The 22,263-nt window shown below is 49.1% G+C and overlaps 1 protein-coding gene across 1 annotated transcript; it reads left to right on the top strand.

Moving 5' to 3' along the window:
* Positions 1 to 17,706: 17,706 nt before the first annotated feature.
* On the top strand, positions 17,707 to 21,777 carry LOC309976363 (sialic acid-binding Ig-like lectin 14; the record flags this gene model as incomplete). Its single annotated transcript, XM_082861936.1, has 7 exons — positions 17,707 to 17,727; positions 18,647 to 19,157; positions 19,377 to 19,655; positions 19,857 to 19,904; positions 20,986 to 21,243; positions 21,482 to 21,620; positions 21,735 to 21,777. 7 exons carry the CDS (start codon positions 17,707 to 17,709, stop codon positions 21,775 to 21,777), a joined length of 1,299 nt encoding a protein of 432 aa, XP_082718062.1.
* Positions 21,778 to 22,263: the final 486 nt, after the last annotated feature.

The following is a 22,263-nucleotide window of genomic DNA, read 5'->3' as shown; positions in this document are numbered from 1 at the left end:
ATGAGAGTCTCTGCTTCACTGCAACCTCAACAGCAGGTTGCATTAGCATTGATTCTGATCTCTCCATTCTTAACAATGAAAAACGTACCCCATCATAGTTTTAACTAGAATTTCTCTTTTTAGGCATGAAGGTGAGCATTTTTAAATAGGTTTCATGATGATTAATATTTTCCATTCTAATCTGTTCAGCCATTCAATGAAGTGACTATTCATATCTGTTTCCATCATTATTAGCCTATATTTCTTTTCTTAAGGATTTGGACAAGTTCTTTTTTTTAATTAATTAATTAATTTATTTATTTATTTATTTTTGGCTGTGTTGGGTCTTCGTTTCCGTGCCAGGGCTTTCTCTAGTTGCGGCGAGCGGGGGCCACTCTTCATCACGGTGCGCGGGCCTCTCTCGCGGCCTCTCTTGTTGCGGAGCACAGCCTCCAAACGCGCAGGCTCAGTAGTTGTGGCTCACAGGCCTAGTTCCTCCGCGGCATGTGGGATCTTCCCAGACCAGGGCTCGAATCCGTGTCCCCTGCGTTGGCAGGCAGATTCTCAACCACTGCGCCACCAGGGAAGCCCCTGGACAAGTTCTTTTTATATTAGGAAATACAGTCATTAGTCTATAACACGACCATGAATATATCCTCCTCGTTTGTCATTGTCTTCTGGTTTCCTTTAGCTTGGATTTGCTATCCAAATCTCATTTTATATAGTTGGATTTACGTCTTTAAGCTTTAAAGCTTATGAGTTTATAACCCTTTGCTTATCGCTCTGGCATTCCCAACTCTGAGACTATATATGATGTTGTGAAATGTGAAATTAAATGGAGTCATTTACGTCAAGGGTTTTTAAAATGGATCCAGGAGGCCATTAAGGGGTGGACCTTACGCACGTCCCCACCAGGTGGAACCATGAACTTTTGAACTGGATCAAACCACAGATATTTCAAGAACACTGCAAGAACACCTGCGACTTGTCACTGCAACGAACTTTTTCCACCCTCTAGTTATAGCCTTAGCACTCAACCATGTTCATCTAAGACTAGACTCTGCCTCCAACTCCAATGAAAATTCTTTTTTTAAAAATAATTAATTAATTTATTTATTATTTTTGGCTGCGTTGGGTCTTCATTGCTGTGCATGGGCTTTCTCCAGTTGCGGCGAGTGGGGGCCACTCTTCATTGCAGTGCGGGGACCTCATTGCGGTGACCCCTCCTTGTTGCGGAGCATGGGCTCCAGGCACGTGGGCTTCAGTAGTTGTGGCGCACGAGCTCAGCCGCCCCCGCGGCACGTGGGATCCTCCCAGACCAGGGCTGGAAGCCGTGTCCCCTGCATTGGCAGGCGGATTCTTAACCACTGCACCACCAGGGAAGTCCCTCCAATAAAAATTCTTTGTAGTTTAATCTCCCTTTTTTGCCTTTAAAAACCCCTGACTTTTACTCCCATGTGGGGCGCTGTTTGGGTTGCTACCTGAATCTGTGTGCCCTGAATTGCAAATCTTTGATCCCAAATAAATGCTTTCTGCTTGATCATTGCTTCCTACATTTATTTAGGTTGACAGTGTATGTATCATCATGTATACACGTATGCACACGAACACAATTACATTTATGTTTATATTTAATTGGGATTTATATTTACCTATAATCTTGCCAAGGTTTCCTCTCTTCCCCTCTGCCCTCCACACTTCCATGCACACTCCTTTCCTCTTGCCTTTTAGGGTTATTTTCCATACCTTGAAAATCCAAGGCCCTTTATCTCCACAGTTCTCTTTCTTCAACTTCATTCTCTCTTCTCGCTCAGATGACTCTTAAGTCTGTAGAGAAAGGTGTTTTGTAGCCTCTGGGTTTGACCCTGCTTCAGGGGACCCTCATGGGGACCAGCTTCGTACTCACCTATGGATTCACCTGGATCTAGGTGAGTGGCCCCTTCCTCAGATGATCTAACACGTGAGCCCCCAAATCCCAAGGGAGAGTGGCCTTGTCCGTCTCTGCAGCCCTAGCCCAGAACCTCCTCTTACAGTTTCCCACAGAATTGGAGGGTCCTAGAGGAGCATGGCTGGGATTGTGGGTTGAACCACTCTCTCTCCTCCGGACATGGTGAAAGGCAGGGCACAGAAGCTCAGAGGGACAGAGTCTCTGTCTCCCAGGCATCTCTCTCATCACAGCTTACCTCTGTGTATCAGGTCATACTTGCTAACTTTTCTCAGCCAGAAATATCCTCTGTCCCGTTTCATGTCTGGTCTTCTGAACTGGACCTATGGGAGAGGATGGGTGGATGGACAGATTAGTCCTCGGCTAGTGTGCTCTCAGACCATTTCCCGGTCCCTCACCTACACTGCTCTGTACTGATGGGATTTACCCCTGCAGGCTACATTTTCCAGGTACCTTCACTAGCTGGCTTCCAACTAGGGTCAGTTACTGAGTCAAATGCTGGAGATTAAAATCAAGGAGGAAAATGTAAAATCCAAGGTATTTCTTTCTTCCCCTCTCTTTGCATTGTGCAACCTCTCTGGCAGCGGCTGCATCCCCTCTGAGCCTCCAGCTCCCAAAAGGGAAGACCTGCCATGGTCCAGCTTCTTCTGGGTGTCCAGATCCCTGGGCTCTGTCACGCTGCCCCTTCCCTTTGTCCTGGTGGTGGTCTGCTGTTGTTCGTTTCAAGGTTGCTTTATTGTCCTGTGTTGAATTTTTCATCTCTTCTACCAATTGTAACCAATTTTATTGATTAAATTTCTTTTGTCTTAAATACTTAGAGTGATTTCCATTTTCGTAATTGAACCTTACCTGGTAGAGATGAACAGAAGAACGGATGGATATATGGAAATACAGGTGTGGTGGGAGGGATGGAAATACGGATAAGTGGATGGATGTATAGATGGGCGGATGAGTTGAACGAATGGAAGAATAGCTGGGTGAGAATATGTTATTCAAGGAAGGTGACCCTCTTACCAGTCTTAGGATTCGTCCCAGACTTTTCGTTCGTTTCATTTCCCAAGCATCGCCATTCTCCCTGAGTCTGAAATGTGTTTTCTTGTGCAATCATGAATTCGTAGACCTGAGTTCTCTCAATGTTATTTTGTGTGATATTCCCTTCTAATGGCTATTCTTCCCATGACCATGAAATGCTTCCGTGTTACCATAAATGAGGAGGTTCATTTCAGATCCTCACTCCATTTCCTGAGATCTGCCCCATTGTTTACTTTATGGCCACGACTGCCCACTTTTCTAGGGTATGCTTCTGATGATGGAAAAGCCTCCTGAAAATTCTGCCCAGCTGGGCTTGCTGGCGTTGTCCCGACTAATTGTATTTTCCTCTTAACCTGACTTTTCTTCTTTCTCCTCCCTTTTTTTTTTTTTTTTTTTTTTTTTTTGCGGTACGGGGCCTCTCACTGTTGTGGCCTCTCCCGCCGCGGAGCACAGGTTCCAGACGCGCAGGCTCAGCGGCCATGGCTCACGGGCCCAGCCGCTCCGCGGCATGTGGGATCTTCCCGGACCGGGGCACGAACCCGTGTCCCCTGCATCGGCAGGCGGACTCCCAACCACTGCGCCACCAGGGAATCCCTCTTTCTTCTCCCTTTAAATGAAGTGTCCCAGTGATAGGGACAGGGTAAAGGACAAATTAGGTAATTAATAGTTAATCTCACTAGGGTATTGTAAGTAAAGAAAAAAGTATGGGAGACCCCTGTAAGTTAATGATCACTCAAGAAAGCAGGTTTACTTAACCACAAAACCAAGCAGGCTTGCCTAGCAACAAAACCGTGCGACAGAAGTTTGAGACATGCCCCAAACAATAAAACAATGGTGGCGTGAGACCCACATCCTGCCCAGTGAGCTCAGTAGGTTAATGACCCCCTAGGGCATGCTCTCTGCACACATAAAAAACAATAATTTATGGAAAGGTACTCATCGTACAGAGACCTAAAATAATTTTTACAGTCCTGCCTTGACCATGTAGGGACAAAAAACCTCCCCTGCCCAACCTGGAGGCGGAGCTGATGATGAAAGCATGACGTCTACTCAGGAATGAGGAAGGGGGCTTCCCTGGTGGCACAGTGGTTGAGAGTCCGCCTGCCGATGCGGGGGACGGGGTTCGTGCCCCGGTCCGGGAAGATCCCACATGCCGCGGGGCGGCTGGGCCCGTGAGCCATGGCCGCTGCGCCTGCGCGTCCAGAGCCTGTGCTCCGCAACGGGAGAGGCCACAGCAGTGAGAGGCCCGCGTACCGCAAAAAAAAAAAAAAAGAATGAGGAAGGAGGTGGCCTTCTCCCCCTCCCCACTTTTCCTTTGATTATAAAACTGTAGCCCCCTAAGTTCTCGGGGAGGCACCCTCTCGCCCACCCACTTGTAAGCCTCACAAGCATCCTCTTCTTGGTTTTTTTTTCACTTTTTGTCATTGAAATTTTTCTCTAACAACCATAGCTTGCTTTCACACTAGAATTTGTATTTTTAAAACTCTCTGGACAGGGATGGATTGAACACCTGGAAGAAATGTACAGTTACAAAATGTGGATAATAAAACCACATACTTGATATTAAATACCAAGTTATACATGTAAAAGTATTAGTCTTATACAACAAGGGATGAACAGAGAGCCCCATCCATAAAATAATTTTCATTCTCTTCCCAGAAGAATTGCTCAGGCGACAAATACCCAGACAGGAAACTTGCTGTCTCATAGTGAGAACATCAGCCTCGTGCTTCATTTAATTTATGGCTTCACAGCAGCTCGCCAGAATTTGAGATAATGTCTTCACATTCCTTATTAGTTTACTGAAACATCGCCAAAGGCACAGTTGAGCCCTGAGCAGATGGCAAGCTTCAATCCCTGAAATGGGATTATAGTTCTTTCTTTGCCGGCGGTTGACAGATGTGTATCCTCACATGCCTCAGGACAAAGACTGGAAAAGCATCCTAGTCTAATAATCTGGATAGGCAGTGAAATGTCCAGAACTCAGAGTAGGCACACCAGACATGGCCACTCCAAAACCTAAGCTCTCTGAAGGCAACAGGAAACGGAAAGGGTGTTTCTGGAATTAGATCATGTAGGGAACCAGATGGGATAGTGGCAATTGTGTGCAATTTAGAATGAGGCGGACGTTGGACCGATTCCCTATACCTCCCTTTGGACCTTAAGGCAAATTATGTAACAGCACTCAGCCTCAGTTTCGTCATCCACAGAATGGGTGTAATAATGAACATAATATTTAGCTGACAGGATTGTGTGCAAATTAAACACGGTACCTGATACCTGACTCTGCAACTTGCTGATTTTTATTTTATTCACTGTTTACCATGTGCCAGGAGGGTGCTAAGGGCTCGACAAGGTTCATCTCCTATAAGGTTCCAAACTTAGGTCCCTTCTCATGTGCATGTTTCACTGTCCTCAAATGAGCAATTCTCATGAACCAATGATATAAAACCCAACAGTAAAATTATACTTGGAGTTTAACGGTTACAAAAGTACTTATATACATACATACAGAAAAACAAAAGGAGGGTTAAACTTCATGAACCATACATCCAACTTAAATTAGAGAAACTTGCCCCCAACACTCAGAACTTCCTCACTCACCCCACAGACTCCCTGTCACGCAGTTAAAAGATCCTCCCATCACTCACCTTACGCAGTCCCCACCAGTCATTCTCCCCACCAATGCCCTGGAAGAGATCACTCTCTTCAAAGACCCCCCCCCCCTCACCCACTGTAAATCTCTCCAATCACTCACCCTGGAAACACCCCTGATACTCAACCCCACAGATTCCCCATCACTCTCCCCAGCAAATCTATTCCAACAAACACATTCTGGGGCCTTCCCTGGCGGTCCAGTGGTTAAGAATTCGCCTTCCAATGCAGGGGATGCAGGTTCGATCCCTAGTCAGGGAAGTTAAGATCCCACATGCCGCGGGGCAGCTAAGCCCACGAGACGCGACTGGAGAGAAGCCTGCATACCGCAACTTAAGACCCGATGCAGCCGAATTAATTACCTCAAAACAAAACAAAAACAAACACATACTTCTTCATCAGCCAGACCGTGGTTTCCTCCATAACACAGAAGGCCTGTGGACAAGGGAGCATCTGCCCACTGTGGTCTGCTCTCAGCAGGAGGGTCCAGATTGTCCCACGAACAGGCAGTCCAGGATACGCTGCTCCCTGTGTCTGCCCCCAGGCTCCTGAGAACTATTCCTGGGGCTGGGGGACATTAGGGGAAGTGATTCACCGCTTGGGGGGCTGTAGGAGGCAGTGGTTGATTGGGAGCAGGGGCTTCAGGGATTGGAGGGCTTTGAGGCTCACCTTGTAACACACGCAAGGGGGACAGTAACGGATGGAGGACATATGAAATCAGTAATTGCGGTGCTAAGCACAGCATGTGGGAACCAGGGGATGGGAGACCTAGGGGGTCAGCGATGGAGGTTTGCGAGGGTGACCGCATTGCTTCCTGGGCAGTGAGTGTTGGGGTCCTTTGGGGATGAATGAGTGGGTCAGCGTTGGACTCTCCTTGGGTCCCTGTGGACATGGTGAGGGTCACTGATTGGGCGGATTGCTGGTGGTTTCCTATTGGAATGGGTTATTTGAAACCCCACATTGGGGGATTATTTAGGCTGCCGTGTTTACCAAGTGCCAGGTAGGTGCTCAGGGCTTCACAGGCCTCATCGAATGCCACTTTCAAACCTGTGATTAATACCTTCCCACACATTTTGGAAACTACAGCTAAAGGCATAGCTTCGTATTCTCGCAGTTAAAAGGTGGCAGAGCTGTGATGAAGTTTCATTAAGTGTCGTCCAGATCTCTTTTTTTGTTTGTTTTAATGCTGTTCGACTTTTCTGAGCTCTGTCTACTGTCAGTGGCTAGCACATGACCTTCCACAAGGGCCCCCAGAAACTGATGTAGAGCGAATGGTGGATGAGTGACCATGTGCTCGCTGCCTTTCGAGGGCTGCTTCATGTCTCTGCAGAGCCCCTGGGTCAGGCCGCATCATTGAGGCTACAGAATCCTCCTTCACTTCCCAGCCCCACTCTCTCCTGTGGCCCTGGTTGGAGCCTTCAGATGCCCACCTATCTTTGGGCTCCTGGGAAAAGTGGAGCTGTCAGCAAGAAAGACCCAGAGGGGACATGCCTGCTGATGTGAGTTTGCCCCAGAGGCCCCAGGTCTTGGGTCCAGAGGAGCAGAATGGATCATGTGAGGTGAGCAGGAGCTCCAGGGTCAGTTCTCCAGCACGTGAGGGCAGACACAGGAAGCAGCAGGTTCTGGACTCCCTGTCCCAGAGATACTACTCAGCAATAAAACGGAACGAACCACTGAGGCAGGAACCGACAGCATGCAGGAATCCGAAGACGCCAGACATAAAAGAGGACACAGTTATGATTCCGTTTTTATGAAGTCTAATATGGCCAAAACTAAGCTATGGCGATAGAAATCAGTAAAGGCTGCCTCAGGGAGGCATAGTATAAGGAAAATTTGAGTAGTGACGGAAATATTCTACATCTTGATTGGGGTGGATGTATGCATTTATCAAAACTCATTAAAACCTGTGTACTAAGCAAAGGAAACCATAAACAAAACGAAAAGACAACCCTCAGGATGGGAGAAAATATTTGCAAATGAAGCAACTGACAAGGGATTAATCTCCAAAATACACAAAGAGCTCATGCAGCTCAATATCAAAAAAACAAACAACACAATCAAAAAATGGGCAGAAGACCTAAATAGACATTTCTCCAAAGAAGACGTACAGATGGCCAACAGACACATGAAAGGATACTCAACATCACTAATCATTAGAGAAATGCAAATCAAAACTACAATGAGGTATCACCTCACACCAGTCAGAATGGCCATCATCAAAAAATCTACAAACGATAAATGCTGGAGAGGGTGTGGAGAGAAGGGAACCCTCTTGCACTGTTGGTGGGAATGTAAATTGGTGCAGTCACTATGGAGAACAGTATGGATGTTCCTTAAAAAACTAAAAATAGAGCTACCATATGACCCAGCAATCCCACTCCTGGGCATATACCCAGAGAAAGCCATAATTCAAAAGGACGCATGGACTCCAATGTTCATTGCAGCACTATTTACAATAGCCAGGACATGGAAGCAACCTAAATGTCCATCGACAGAGGAAAGAATAAAGAAGATGTGGTACATATATACAATGGAATATTACTCAGCCATAAAAAGGAATGAAATAGTGCCATTTGCAGAGACGTGAATCGACCTAGAGAGTGCCGTACACAGTGAAATAAGTCAGAAAGAGAAAAACAAATATTGTATAATATTGCTTATGTGTGGAATCTAGAAAAATGATACAGATGAACTTATGTGCAAAGCAGAAATAGAGTCACAGATGTAGAGAACAAACTTATGGTTACCAAGGTGGGGGGAGGTGGGATGAACTGGGAGATTGGAATTGACATACATACACTACTATATATAAAATAGATAACTAATGAGAACCTACTGTATCACACAGGGAACTCTACTCAGTGCTCTTTGGTGACCTAACTGGGAAGGAAATCTAAAAATGACTGAATGTATGTATACATACAACTGATTCACTTTGCTGTACAGCAGAAACTAACACAACATTGCAAAGCAACTATACTCCAATAAAGATTAATTTAAAAAAAAAATGTAAAAAAACAACAAAAATCCTGTGGACTAGACATAAATACATTAAATAAAGATTACTTACATATATATTTATATGTCATACATAAGTGTATATCACGCATCTATGATAAAATATGTATGTAAGATACTGTAATGGTGGATACATGACATTATGCTTTTGTCAAAACCCATAGATAGCATTGTGTAACACAAAGAGAGAACTTCACTGTGAACTATGGACTTTGGTTGATGATGATGTGTCAATATTGGTTCATTATTTGTAACAAATATACTACACCAATGCAAGATGTTAGTAATAGGGAAGAATATGAGGGGGTTAGGGTGCATATGGGAACTCTCTGTACTGTCTGCTCAATTTTTCTGTAAACCTAAAACTGTTCTAAAACAATAAAGTCAATTGATTATTTTAAAAATTTACTTGTGGGACTTCCCTGGTGGCGCAGTGGTTGGGAGTCTGCCTGCCGTTGCAGGGGACACAGGTTCGTGCCCCGGTCCAGGAAGATGCCCATGCCGCGGAGCGGCTGGGCCCGTGAGCCATGGTCGCTGGGCCTGCGCGTCCGGAGCCTGTGCTCCGCAACGGGAGAGGCCACAACAGTGAGAGGCCTGCGTACCGCAAAAAAAAAAAAAAAAAAAAAAATTTACTTGTGTATAAATCTATTATTTATAAATGTACCTAAATATAGATTCATTATATGTAAATTATATCACAATAAAAAAAATGAAGCAAGACACAGGCAATGACATATAATATGTTGCACTTATAAAAAGTTCAAAAATAGGTTTATCTGAACTATACTTTTTTAATAAATTTATTTATTTATTTTTGGCTGCGTTGGTTCTTCTTTGCTGCGGGTGGGCTTTCTCTAGCTGCGGCGAGTGGGGGCTCCTCTTCGTTGTGTTGTGTAGGCTTCTCATCTCGGTGGCTTTTCTTGTTGCGGAGCATGGGCTCTAGGTGCGCAGGCCTCAGTAGTTGTGGCACGTGGGCTCAGTAGTTGTGGCTCGTGAGCTCTAGAGCCCAGGCTCAGTAGTTGTGGTGCACGAGCTTAGTTGCTCCGCGGCATGTGGGATCTTCCCAGACCAGGGCTCGAATCCATGTCCCCTGCGTTGGCAGGCGGATTCTTAACCACTGCGCCACCAGGGAAGCCCCTGAACTATAATTTTTAGGGATACATTGGTGATAAAACTATAAAGAAAGCATGGAGGGCTTCCCTGGTGGCACAGTGGTTGAGAGTCCGCCTGCCGATGCAGGAGACACGGGTTCGTGCCCCGGTCCGGGAAGATCCCACATGCCGCGGAGCGGCTGGGCCGGTGAGCCATGGCTGCTGAGCCTGCACGTCCGGAACCTGTGCTCCGCAACGGGAGAGGCCACAACAGTGAGAGGCCCGCGTACCGCAAAAAAAAAAAAAAAAAAAAAAAAGAAAGCATGGAAATGGTTAATGTAAAAGCCAGGATCATGGATACTTTTAGGAGGGATACACAGTGTTGTGACCAGAGACACATAGATTTGATTGCATCAAAATGAAGGTTCACATCAAATAGAGGACAACTGAGATCAGTTTAATTGAGAAATGACAGAATGGGAGGAATTATTTCCTTCATTTAAGCCCACAAGAGCTTTTTGACTAGAATGTACCAAAACTTTTACAAATCAACAAGAAGAAAAACAAGGCATCATAAAAATAGCAAATGACATGAATATTTATTTCAGAAATGTGGAAATATGAATGGAAAACAAGTCCATATTGAGATGCTGAAACACACTGGTAGTTGAAGAAAAGTCAAACCGAAACGAGATACTGCTCTACACACATCAGGTTGGAAAACCAAGAAGGCAGATAACAGCAAGGGTAGCAAAGATGTGAGGAAGTAGGAACCTCATGCTCTGATGGTGGGTGTGTAGACTCTTGAGCTATTTTGGGAGCTGGCGATACTCGATATCTCAAACTGGCGATATTTCGTGAACTGAGTGCGTTTGCTTTGTGATAAGTCACTGTACTGCACACTTACCCATTTGTATCTTCTGAACATTATACACTTTACCATAAAAAAAATTTTTTTTTAGCTGATAACCAAGTGGAAGTATCCAGGGAAAAAATGTGTACTGTATGATGCCATTCACATAAAGGTCAAAAGTAGTAAAACCGGGGCTTCCCTGGTGGCGCAGTGGTTGAGAGTCCGCCTGCCGATGCAGGGGACACGGGTTCGTGCCCCGGTCCGGGAAGATCCCGCATGCCGCGGAGCGGCTGGGCCCGTGGGCCATGGCCGCTGAGCCTGCGCGTCCAGAGCCTGTGCTCCACAACGGGAGAGGCCACAACAGTGAGAGGCCTGCGTACCGCAAAAAATAAATAAATAAATAAAAAAGTAGTAAAACCGTAACTTTGAAATCTAGGGATGCATATTTTGTTGGTAAAAATATATTATCCTCTAAGGTTAATAATAGGGATGAGATCAGAATCTTTAGAGAAGTTGGGCTTCCCTGGTGGCTCAGTGGTTGAGAGTCCGCCTGCCGATGCAGGGGACGCGGGTTCGTGCCCCGGTCCGGGAAGACCCCACATGCTGCGGAGCGGCTGGGCCCGTGAGCCGTGGCCGCTGAGCCTGCGCGTCCGGAGCCTGTGCTCCGCAACGGGAGAGGCCACAACAGTGAGAGGCCTGCGTACCGCAAAAAAAAAAAAAATTTACTTGTGTATAAATCTATTACTTATAAATGTACCTAAATATATATTCATTATATGTAAATTATATCACAATAAAAAAAATGAAGCAAGACACAGGCAATGACATATAATATGTTGCACTTATAAAAAGTTCAAAAATAGGTTTATCTGAACTATACTTTTTTAATAAATTTATTTATTTATTTTTGGCTGCGTTGGTTCTTCTTTGCTGCGGGTGGGCTTTCTCTAGCTGCGGCGAGTGGGGGCTCCTCTTCGTTGTGTTGTGTAGGCTTCTCATCTCGGTGGCTTTTCTTGTTGCGGAGCATGGGCTCTAGGTGCGCAGGCCTCAGTAGTTGTGGCACGTGGGCTCAGTAGTTGTGGCTCGTGAGCTCTAGAGCCCAGGCTCAGTAGTTGTGGTGCACAAGCTTAGTTGCTCCGCGGCATGAGGGATCTTCCCAGACCAGGGCTCGAATCCATGTCCCCTGCGTTGGCAGGCGGATTCTTAACCACTGCGCCACCAGGGAAGCCCCTGAACTATAATTTTTAGGGATACATTGGTGATAAAACTATAAAGAAAGCATGGAGGGCTTCCCTGGTGGCACAGTGGTTGAGAGTCCGCCTGCCGATGCAGGAGACACGGGTTCGTGCCCCGGTCCGGGAAGATCCCACATGCCGCGGAGCAGCTAGGCCCGTGAGCCATGGCTGCTGGGCCTGCGCGTCCGGAGCCTGTGCTCCGCAACGGGAGAGGCCACAACAGCGAGAGGCCCGCGTACCGCAAAAAAAAAAAAAAAGAATCTTTAGAGAAGTTGATAAGGAAAGCTCCACGGTCCTTCTGTGTAAACCCTTCGAATAGATAAATCACAAAGAAGGATTACAGTTAATTTAAAAAGATGGGAAAGGTTGTTTATAATCACATCAATGCAAAGTAAAGAAAAGATATAATACTGTTTCTCTACTCTTGAATTAGCAAAAGTGAAAGAAGTCAAGCATACCAGGCACTCTCATATGAGTAGGGCACTTTTGGAAAATGTCGTGTTGGCTTCAAATGGAATTGGAGGAATCATCTCCACATACTGTATCAATTAGATATGCATTTCATTCTAAGTTACAAAAAAAGCTGACTTTCAGGAACCTTAACAAGTAGGGCGGGACTTCCCAGGTGGCGACACGGGTTCGATCCCTGGTCTGGGAAGATCCCACATGCCGCGGAGCAGCTAAGCCCGTGCATCACAACTACTGAGCCTGTGCTCTAGAGCCCGTGAGCTACAACTACTGAGCCCACGTGCCGCAACTACTGAAGGCCGCACGCCTAGAGCGTATGCCCGGCAACAAGAGAAGCCACCGCAATGAGAAGCCCACGCGCTGCAAAGAAGAGTAGCCCCACTCACCGCAACTAGAGAAAGCCCGCGCTCAGCAACGAAGACCCAACACAGCCAAAAACAAATGAACCAGAAAACCCAAAACCAAACAGGGCTTTATTTTTCTCATGAAACAAGAAGGGGTGGGGGGAGGGGAGAGCTGCTGCTGGCTTTGATTAAGTGGCTTGGCAGAATCTACAAGACTTTCCAGAGAGTAAAGAAGGAAGAAGGAGAGGCAAAGGATTGGCCCCAGGCCACAGGGTCGGCCCCTCCCTGATCTTCTCCTTCCTAGGCAGGCCCAGTCCTTCTGCCTCAGATGGTTTTCTGGCCTGAGGTCCAGATCTGGTTCGTGTCTAGTCAGACCCTTCTGTACAATCCGGTTATTCCTAAACTCAAGAGCCAATACTGCTTCAGCACCACGGACAGCGACACCCCCCTGCTTCCTGGGGACGAGATGGTGTCTTGGCTGGAAAGAGCAATCCCGCTGTGGGTAGGTTCTGATGGGAAGGTGAATTGGGAGAGGCTTGGGGACTTGATATGAACAGGATCAAGGCCTCCCTATCTACGTCTGTCGAGACTCCAAGAAACCTATCTGGGGAAAATAGACCCCCAAACCCCCCATGTGTCTTAAGGGGAGTGGGGGTTGGTCTTCAGGAAGAGAGAGTCAGCGTTTCAGGGTTCAGGAAGAGTCCACCCAGCTGTGGTCCCAGGAGAGAAGAGCTCAGCTTTCACTTCCCCCCCGGCAGTGGCCCGAGGGAGAGATGGGTGTTTCTGTTGAAGGGAGAAGTTTGACATAGAAGCCATACACTTCAACCCAGGAAGCACCCCCAGCTCTCTTAGCACCCCATGGCCGCCCCCATCTCCAAGCTGGGAAAGGCTATTCAGATGGCGTCAGGCGAATCTAGATTATCCTCTGCAGCCCAGAAATGCTGCTGCCACTGTGGCCACAACCGTGAGGGCAACAGATGTGAGGAAGAGGTTTCCTGGCAGGGCTGCAGACAGAGACTCGGTTTCCTGCAGTGGTCCCTGGAGGTTGGCGCAGGTGCGATCTGTAACCTTTACTCAGTGATGGTGAAGGAGGACCTATGCATCCCATCCCGTTCTCCATTTCAACCCATGGATTTTCTGGACTGACTTTAGCCCATTCGACATCCACCTTCAGATCCTGGAGGTGGGCAGCAGACATTGTAATCCCCTTCTGGCCACAGACCCCATCAAAACCTGGAAGAAACAATCTGGGGCCAATCCAACCTTCCGTGGGATCCAGGGACCCACAGTTGCTCTCTAAGCATCAGATTCTCCAAGATGCGGGGAAGTGGGAATACTTTAAGGTAGAGAAATATTATGTGAAAAATGACTCCCAGTAGATCTGAATGTGACAAGTAGCCAGGGATCCCCAGGAGAGAACCCCAGAGACAGGAACACATGTACTCCTTATCTGGAGGGTGGAGGACTTGTTGAGGACCCCAGGGGAAGCCGAGGTGGAGTCTCAGGGTCTCCCCTCTGGGGTCTGAATCATTTTCTCCTCTTCAGCTTGTTACCAGATACCCCAAATCTACAACCCTTTAACCTGAAGTACAACCATTTTGGAGTCTGAACAGCCCAAAGTCCAGTAGGAGGATGCTTCTCTCCTCCATGGGGCCCAGGGTCCCCCATTCCTTATTATTCACCCATATGTTCGGGTCTCAAGATCATGACGCCAGGATATGTGTCTATGTGTAACTGATTCACTTTGCCGTACGCCTGAAACTAACACAACACTGTAAATCAACTAAACTCCAATAAAAATATTTTTAAAAATAAATAAAATTTTTAAAAAGGATCATGACACCAGCCCTACGTTGTCAGGAGACCTTCCTAGGAGGTGATAGGTCCAGGTATATAGCCATCTGAGGAGTTCAGCTCATGGCTACAAACCTATACGTGATTTTTCAGGCCTGATCATAGGCAAATGCAAAAGCTTTCCTTGGCTGGCCTCACGGGCGTGCTGCACTGTAGTCTCTGAAAGGAGTTGCAGTGAAGGACTCAGACTGCCCTGGCCCATCTTGCTGTTCACATTTTTGCATTCCTAGCTCAGATGACTTTATTCTTTGGTCTGTTTATCTGAAGCCTTGGGCAGAGGTCTTCAGGCATCTCCACTGAAGCCTCCTCGTAGAGGAGAAGCAGGAAAAATTGGAGACACTTTTCCCCACTCTGATTCAGGACTCAGTACATTTCCATTCCCAACGCCACCCCCAACCCAGGGTCCTTAGACCCACTAGAGCTTTTTGTTCTGGGTCCCACGTCCGCGAGACGACCCCCATGTCTGTGCTGGTCACCCTGACCATCGGCAAAGGTTCTCTCCTTGGCTAAATTTTAGGCAGGCTCTTGAAGCTCTTTTTCAACAAGTTCTTGAGTTCTGCATCTATCTTTGCATCGTCCATTTTTTTTTTCAAGAATCCTGGTAAGACAGTTTAACCAAAATCCCTTTTCCTCAAGGTCTGATGGGGTTCCTCACCCTTCACTAGCCCCCAGCTGATACCTGATCACCCTGGCCGACCTTCAGCAAGAAGCCTGGCAGGTCGGTTTAGCCAGAATCCCCCTTTGCCCCTATGTTTCCTCTTAGTAATTTTCCATCCGCTGACCCCTCACCCCGCTCCTTGGCAATAAATTCCCACTTTGCCTCGTTGTATTCAGAGTTGAGCCTGATCCCTTTCCCCTGCTGCAAAGCCCCACTGCAGGGGTCCCTGCACCTGTGACAGTGGTCCTGAATAAAGTCGGCTTCACTGTTCTTTAACAAGTAAGTGATTAAAGGCTTAATTGTTATTTTCATGTTGACTCATCGCTTTAATCAGGTACTTGACACTAGCAGCTCAGGCTCTCTCTCCCCGCTTGGCTAAGCTCCTGGTCCCATCAGGCTTGGCATCCTCTGTGGGGGGTGGTTAGGACACCTGGGTCCCTGAGGAGGGACCCAGCTGCAGAGCCTGTGGGACCTGATGTGTGGCCAGAAGCCCGGCCTGAGAACAGAGAAGAAAGCACAACCATCCCCACCTCGCCACCCTTTTGTGGATCCAACCAAAGAAGTTAAGCCACCATATCTTCCCATGATGGAAGTAGAAAATATTTTCTTTCTCTATCCCGCATGCTCCCAGAACCTGGCTTTTGGCCCCATCCAAGGAAATGGCACAGGTGGGAAGGAAGCTCTCCTCTGTGGCACTGACGGAGGTGGCAACTAGGAGAGGACTAAAGGCGGTCAGTGCAACGCCTCCCGTTCGCATCACCCCTCTGCTCCCGGCCATCTGGCTGCCGCCCTCTCCCACCCCTGCCCGGCAAAACTCTCACCTGGGTCACCAGTAACCACCTTGTTCTCTTCCTATCTCCCTGGCCGGGCTATCTCAGTCACAACTACCACCTCCCCCTCCAACCCGCAATTAAGCTTAAACCCGTGCGCACCGCACCGCGCCTGAGAGCGTGCGTGTTCTCACGACTCCGCCCAGGGCCCTCTCCTCCCCCTCGGTGAATGTGTCCACGTGTCCACCTCCAGGGACAACTCTGCTCTCTTCTCAGCCCCTGTCTTCCCAGCCCAGACCCGCACATGTATACCGCAAGCTGTTAACTCAAATATTCATTACGTAGCATACTTTATAAATTTTTTATTTATTTTATTTATTTATTTTGCGGGGCGACGGATCTTCGTTGCTGAAAAGAGCATGGGCTCAGACAGATAACTTCCATGCCATTGTTCATAGCAGCAAGATTCCCAGCAGTGGTGGAACCAGTCCCAGCGCCCAGCAACTGAATGGATGAACCAAACGTGGTAACACGTACAATCAAGTATCATTCAGCCTTTCAAAGCAACGCAAATTCTGACACACGCTACAACGCCGGTGACTCTGGAAAACAGTGTGCTACCTGAAAGAAGCAGACACAAAGGGACAGATATCGTTTGATTCTGCTTATACGAGCTCCCTACGAGGCACATTCCTCGAAACAGAAAGTAGAATGGCGTTGCTTGCAGCTAGGGGATGGGGATGGCGAGGAGTTATTGTGTAACTGCAGCAGAGTTTCTGTTTGGGATGATGAGAACGTGCTGGAGATAGAGTGACGACGGTTGCGCTAACGTTGTGAATGTACTTAGTGCCATTGAGTCGTACCGTATACAGTGTTTCAAATGGTGTTTTGTTTTATGGTGATTTTAGGAACGAGAAGTACTTCTGTCCTCATGGGGATGTCGTTATGCGGACAAGACCTTTTCAAAGAAATGATAAGTAAAATGAGAGCATGTCAGCTCTTGACAGGTTTGGAGGAAAATCACACAAGGACAGGAGCATGTGACATATTGGTGTGGGGAGGCAAAGGGATTGGGGGGAAGATGGGAGGATGCTGCGGACCCCGTGCAAGGTGACTGCAGGCCAATGCAGGATTCTGGAAGCCTTTGAGGAGAGCGGACATAGGATTAGACCCTCATTGAGGTAGGATCCTAAGGCTGTTGTGTTCAGAATCAGCCAGAGTGGATCTAGGGCAGCAAGAAAGAGATGTGGCAGGACCCTGCTGGGGACTCCAGGCAGGAGGTGATGGTGCAGTGGACCGAGGAGATCGTGTAGATAGAGAGGATATGTTTTGAATATGTTGTGAAGGTCAAGCTAACAGAATTTTCTAATGGATGTGGAAGGTGAGGGGAAATGAGGATCAAATATGATGCAGAAATGTATGTAGAGAGCTGGATATGAAAGTCTGGGGATCAGAGGAGGGGTCCAGGGTAGAGACCTTAAATTGTAGAGTTAGTGTAAGATGACAATAGATGAGGTTAAAAATGTGGGTGGGGTGGGATGATAAGAGTATGATACTTCCTCAAAAACTTAAATATAGAATTAACACATGATCCTGACTTTCACTTCTGGGTATCTCTCAAAGGGAACTGAGAGCAGGGACTCCAGGAGATATTTGCACACTCGTGTTCCTAGTAGCGTTATTCACTATAGCCAAGTGATGGAAGCAACCCAGCTTGCCCTCAACAGATGAAGGGATAAGCAAAACCATGGAATATTATTCAGCCTGAAAAAGGAGGGAATTTCTGACACTTGCTACCACATGGATGAACTCTGAGGACATTACGGTAAGTTCAACAACCTAGTGAAAAAAAGACAAACACTACATAATTACGCTTATATGGGGTAGACAAAGGAGTCAAATTCCTCGAGAGAGAAAATAGAACTGTGGTTGCCAGGAGCTGGCAGGAAGAAGGAAGAAGGATTGGTTGTTTAGTAGGTACAGAATTTCAAGGTTTTCAACTTGAAAAGAGTTATTTTTTTACTAGATTAAAAAAAAGTCATACTCATTAAAAGAAAATACCCAGTATGCTGCCGGACACTCGGCAATCTCACCACTGATGCAGCTCTAAAGCCCGACAGTGCTGCCTGTTTGGGGAGGAAGTGATGGGCCCGGGTGGGAACATCTCCTGCACAGGGACCAGGCCAGCCGTAGCCCTTCTGGTCTCCAGGTCACCAGCCCAAGATGCTCAGTGTTGGGGGAAGGAGTGAAGGCATGATTGGCGGCTGCCTTCACGTCACCCAGGAGCCCCTTCTTGTCTTCTGCCCCAGACGCTCACACAGACCCTAAAGAACCCGACATCTTGCGGGACCGACCACCCGAGGGTCTAGGTGAGGCTGGGACCCTCCAGGTGAAGAGAGGAGCTGAGCGGCTCCCTGGTGTAGACAGCGGTGCTCAGACGGGAGGACCTTAGGAGGCTCACCGTGTCCTACGCCTCCGTGTCCTCAGAGGCTCTGGTGCTGGAAGGACCCACCCGAGATGGGGGGCAGGGCAGGGCTCTCCTCCTTGCCTGCTCCTCTCTGGGCAGGTCTCCGGGGTCTCTGGACTGAGGGGTGTCCGTGCACTCTGTGAGTGGGGGGGGCCGAGCTCCGGCTCTGCAGTTCCTCTTCTGTGAACAGCTGGGTCTCGTGTTCCTCCCCGGCTTCCCGTGGGTCTCCCCACAGCCTTACTTCCCTCTCTCCTGCCCCTTCTCTTTTCATACACAGGACGCCCAGAAGCCCTCCGTCTCAGAGATGCTGCCGCTGCTGCTGTCCCTGCTGTGGGCAGGTGGGTGGGCTGCGGGGAGAGGGCTGGGCAGGGCAGGGGCTGTGGCTGACCCTCATTTCCCCACAGGGTCCCTGGCTCAGGACAGAGAATACCGGCTGGAAGTGCAGGAGTCCGTGACGGTGCAGGAGGGCCTGTGTGTCCGCGTGCCCTGCTTCTTCCACCATCCCTGGGTCTACTGGGACGACTCTGTCCCATCTTTCGGCTACTGGTTCCAGGAAGGGGCCAGAACCGACCAGAATCGTCCAGTGGCCACAAACGACCCAGGTCGTGAGGTGCTGACGGACACCCAGGGCCGATTCCACCTCCTTGGAGACCCCTGGACCTACAGCTGCTCCCTGGACATCAGAGATGCACGGCAGGGAGACACGGGGACATACTTCTTTAGGGTGGAGAGAGAGCCTTTTGTGAAATATAGTTATTTAGAGAACAAGCTCCACCTGCATGTAACAGGTAAGGATGGTGTCAAGGAGAGGACACACAGACACAGGGGCCCTGAGGGCCCCCAGGGCAGGGCTGGGAGGGGGCCCCCTGTCTTCTCATCCTGGGAGGGGCCCAAGGGGACCTAGGAGGACAGGCCGCTGCGGCTGGCCTGGGGCAGAGACAGCTCTGAGGGGCACACTCGGGCTCCCCCCCCCACAGGGCCTGGGTCTGTTTCTCTCTCCTCTTCAGCTCTGACACAGACACCCGACATCCACGTCCAGGGGACCCTAGAATCTGGCCTCCCCAGGAATATCACCTGTGCAGTGCCATGGGCCTGTGAGAGGGGGACCCCCCACACCTTCTCCTGGACCAGGGTTGCCCTCCCTTCCCTGCACCCCAAGGGCCCCCACTCCTCGGTGCTCACCCTCACCCTGGGGCCCCAGGACCACGGCACCAACCTCACCTGTCGAGTGACCTTCCCCGGAGCTGGCGTGAGCGCAGACAGAACCATCAGGCTCAACGTGTCCTGTGAGCGCGGGGCCGGGACGCCGGGGCCCTGAGGGCGGAGGACGTTGGGGACGGGAGGCCTGGGTGGGATACTTGGGGACTCTTCTTGGAGGCAGGCTGGGAGGAGAACGAGGAGAATGCTGAGACCCCCCTCCCATGGTGTCATGTTACTCATGACACCTCATCATGCTGCAGGAGGACATTTCTTTCTTTCTGTTCCAGATGCTCCACAGAACCTGGACATTCGTGTCTTCCGGGGAAATAGCACAGGTGGGAGAAAAGTACCTGGGTGGAATGGAGGTCAGATGCAGGGATGTTGTGAAGATGGACAGAATCAAGCCCATCACTCATCCCCTCTCTGCTCCTCCGTCTGCCCTCTGCCTCCCAACCCTGTCCCCTGGCAGGACTCACTTTAGGGCCACTGTGGATTCCTAGTGACAACTCACTGTCACCTCCGCTTGCCCCCTGCCTTCCCACCTCTTCTCCCTCCTCACTTTCCCAGGACATCCTTTCGCGGATTCCCTGCCTCCTCCCTGTCTCCGTCTCTCCCGCAAGGAGACTGAGTTCCCAAGCTGGGTTCTGCAGGATTCCAAGGGGAAGCTCGTCTACTCCGGGGTTTCCAATCCTACCTCTGCCCTGAAGACTCTCCCAAACCTCTGTCCTGAGTGCCCTCCACTCCCCCTGCAAGGGACCCTCCGATATGAGTAACCCGAGCCTGGATCTCGGCAATTCCTTTAGGCTCCGTGTCTCACCCAATCATCCCCGGGACTCAGTGAGTTTTGCGACGTTGACTTTCTGAGAATGACTCACGTCAGCCCCCTCGTCCATCCCCGTGACCGCAGCTCCAACCCAGGCCTCCATCCTCTCTCTGGCCTGGATCCGGACCAGCCTCCCCTCTGGCCTGTCAGCCTCTAGTCTTGGCCCTGTCCAGCCTGCAAGAATGGGGACCCCAAAGGGATCTCTACATGCCCCAGATCTGACCCTACGACTTTCTTGCTCAGAACCCTCCCATGGCTCCCTGGGGCTCTCATCACCTGCGTGCAGGCCTCCGAGTGGCCAGACCCACGGATGTCAGTGCCCTGCACAGTTTCACGCATCAAGGGCCACCTCCTGGGATGTTCTCTCCCAGGCCTAGATCTGGCCGACTCTTCCTCAAGCGTCCACAGCCCCCTGCCCTGGGATCAGCAAGTTGTCTCTCCCTCCCCCGCCTCACCTCATAGACTGCCCCCCCGTCCTTGGCCTTGCCTGCAGTGCCTGTCTCAGAGCCGCTGTTCCCGTGTCTGGGAGGACAGAGGGAGAGAAGGGCCTCTCAGCCTTGCCCTTCTAGCTCTCTCTGTCTCTCTAATCCCAGAGATCCTGGGCAACGCCACCTCCCTTCGAGTCGTGGAGGGCCAGTCCCTGCGCCTGGTCTGTGTTGTCGACAGCAACCCACCCACCAGGATAAGCTGGGCCCGTGGGTGCCTGACAGTGAGCCCCTCACAGCCTTTGGACCCTGGGGTCCTGGAGTTGCCCCACGTGGTCTTAGGGGATGGAGGAGAATTAACCTGCCAAACTCAGCACCCGAGGGGCTCCCTCCGTGTCTCCCTGAACCTAGTTGTACAGGGCAACTGTATAAGCAAGGATGCCTGAGTTCTGAGCTAGGGTGGAAAGCAGGGTTAAGGTGTGGACTTACAGGGACTTCCCTGGTGGTCCAGTGGTTAAGACTCCATGCTTCCAATGCAGAGGACGTGGGTTTGATCCCTGGTTGCAGAACTAAAATCCCATATGGCAAGCAGCGTGGCCAAAATAAAAATAATGGTGTGGACTTACACCTATCATCCACCTTCCTCTCTCTTTTCGTCCTCCAGGTGTCTCCTCTTCCTTCTCCCAAGTCTCTGGGGAGCGGAGAGAGGGCTCCTGGCCCCTGGTCCTCACGTTGCTCAGGGGGGCCCTGATGGGGGCTGGTTTCCTTCTCACCTATGGCCTCACCTGGATCTACTATACCAGGTGAGAAGCCCTTCTTAAGGTGTCCCTGATTTGGGGACACCTCCGTCTTGTCCTTTCCAGAGCAGACCTTCCACGAAACTGGTCCCTTGTTTCAGAACTGTGTTTCCCTTACAGGTGCAGAAACTCACAAGGGAATAGGGTTGAGAGGTGCGACTGAGTTCCCTTCTTCACAGTGGTGCTTCAAGGTCTATGAACAAGGAGGTCCCGGATGACTTGAACCTGCTTCCTTTCCAGAAATAACATCTCTTCACATCTGGCCTCCAGGTTCTTCCTGATAGTTCTACATGAGTGGTTGTGAGGGCAAGGAGGAAATAGATATTTTTATTATTAAATTGAACTGTGCTCCGTGTAACATGTTTTCTTCTCTGTGCTTATACCTTAGCATGGTTTTGATAGGCCCATAGCGCCACCCATAATATATTGTTATAAATCCCATGATATGGTATTTTTTAAAGTTAATTTGAAAGAGATTTTTTAATTAGAAAATTAACTATTTTATATTTATTCACATATGAACCATTTCAATTGCTCTTCATCCCTTTGTTGTAAAAATAAAATCCCCTAAGGAAAAGTAAAAATAAGAGGAATTCCCTGTGGAAAGAACATATTTAGAAAATGGACCTGGTGTGGCTAACAGGTACCC

This window comes from Leucopleurus acutus, assembly GCF_964270905.1.
Source record: "Leucopleurus acutus genome assembly, chromosome: 20".
Lineage (NCBI taxonomy): Eukaryota > Metazoa > Chordata > Mammalia > Artiodactyla > Delphinidae > Leucopleurus > Leucopleurus acutus.
The sequence above is the reverse complement of the archived record's forward strand: the minus strand, read 5'-3'. Positions and strand labels throughout refer to the sequence as shown.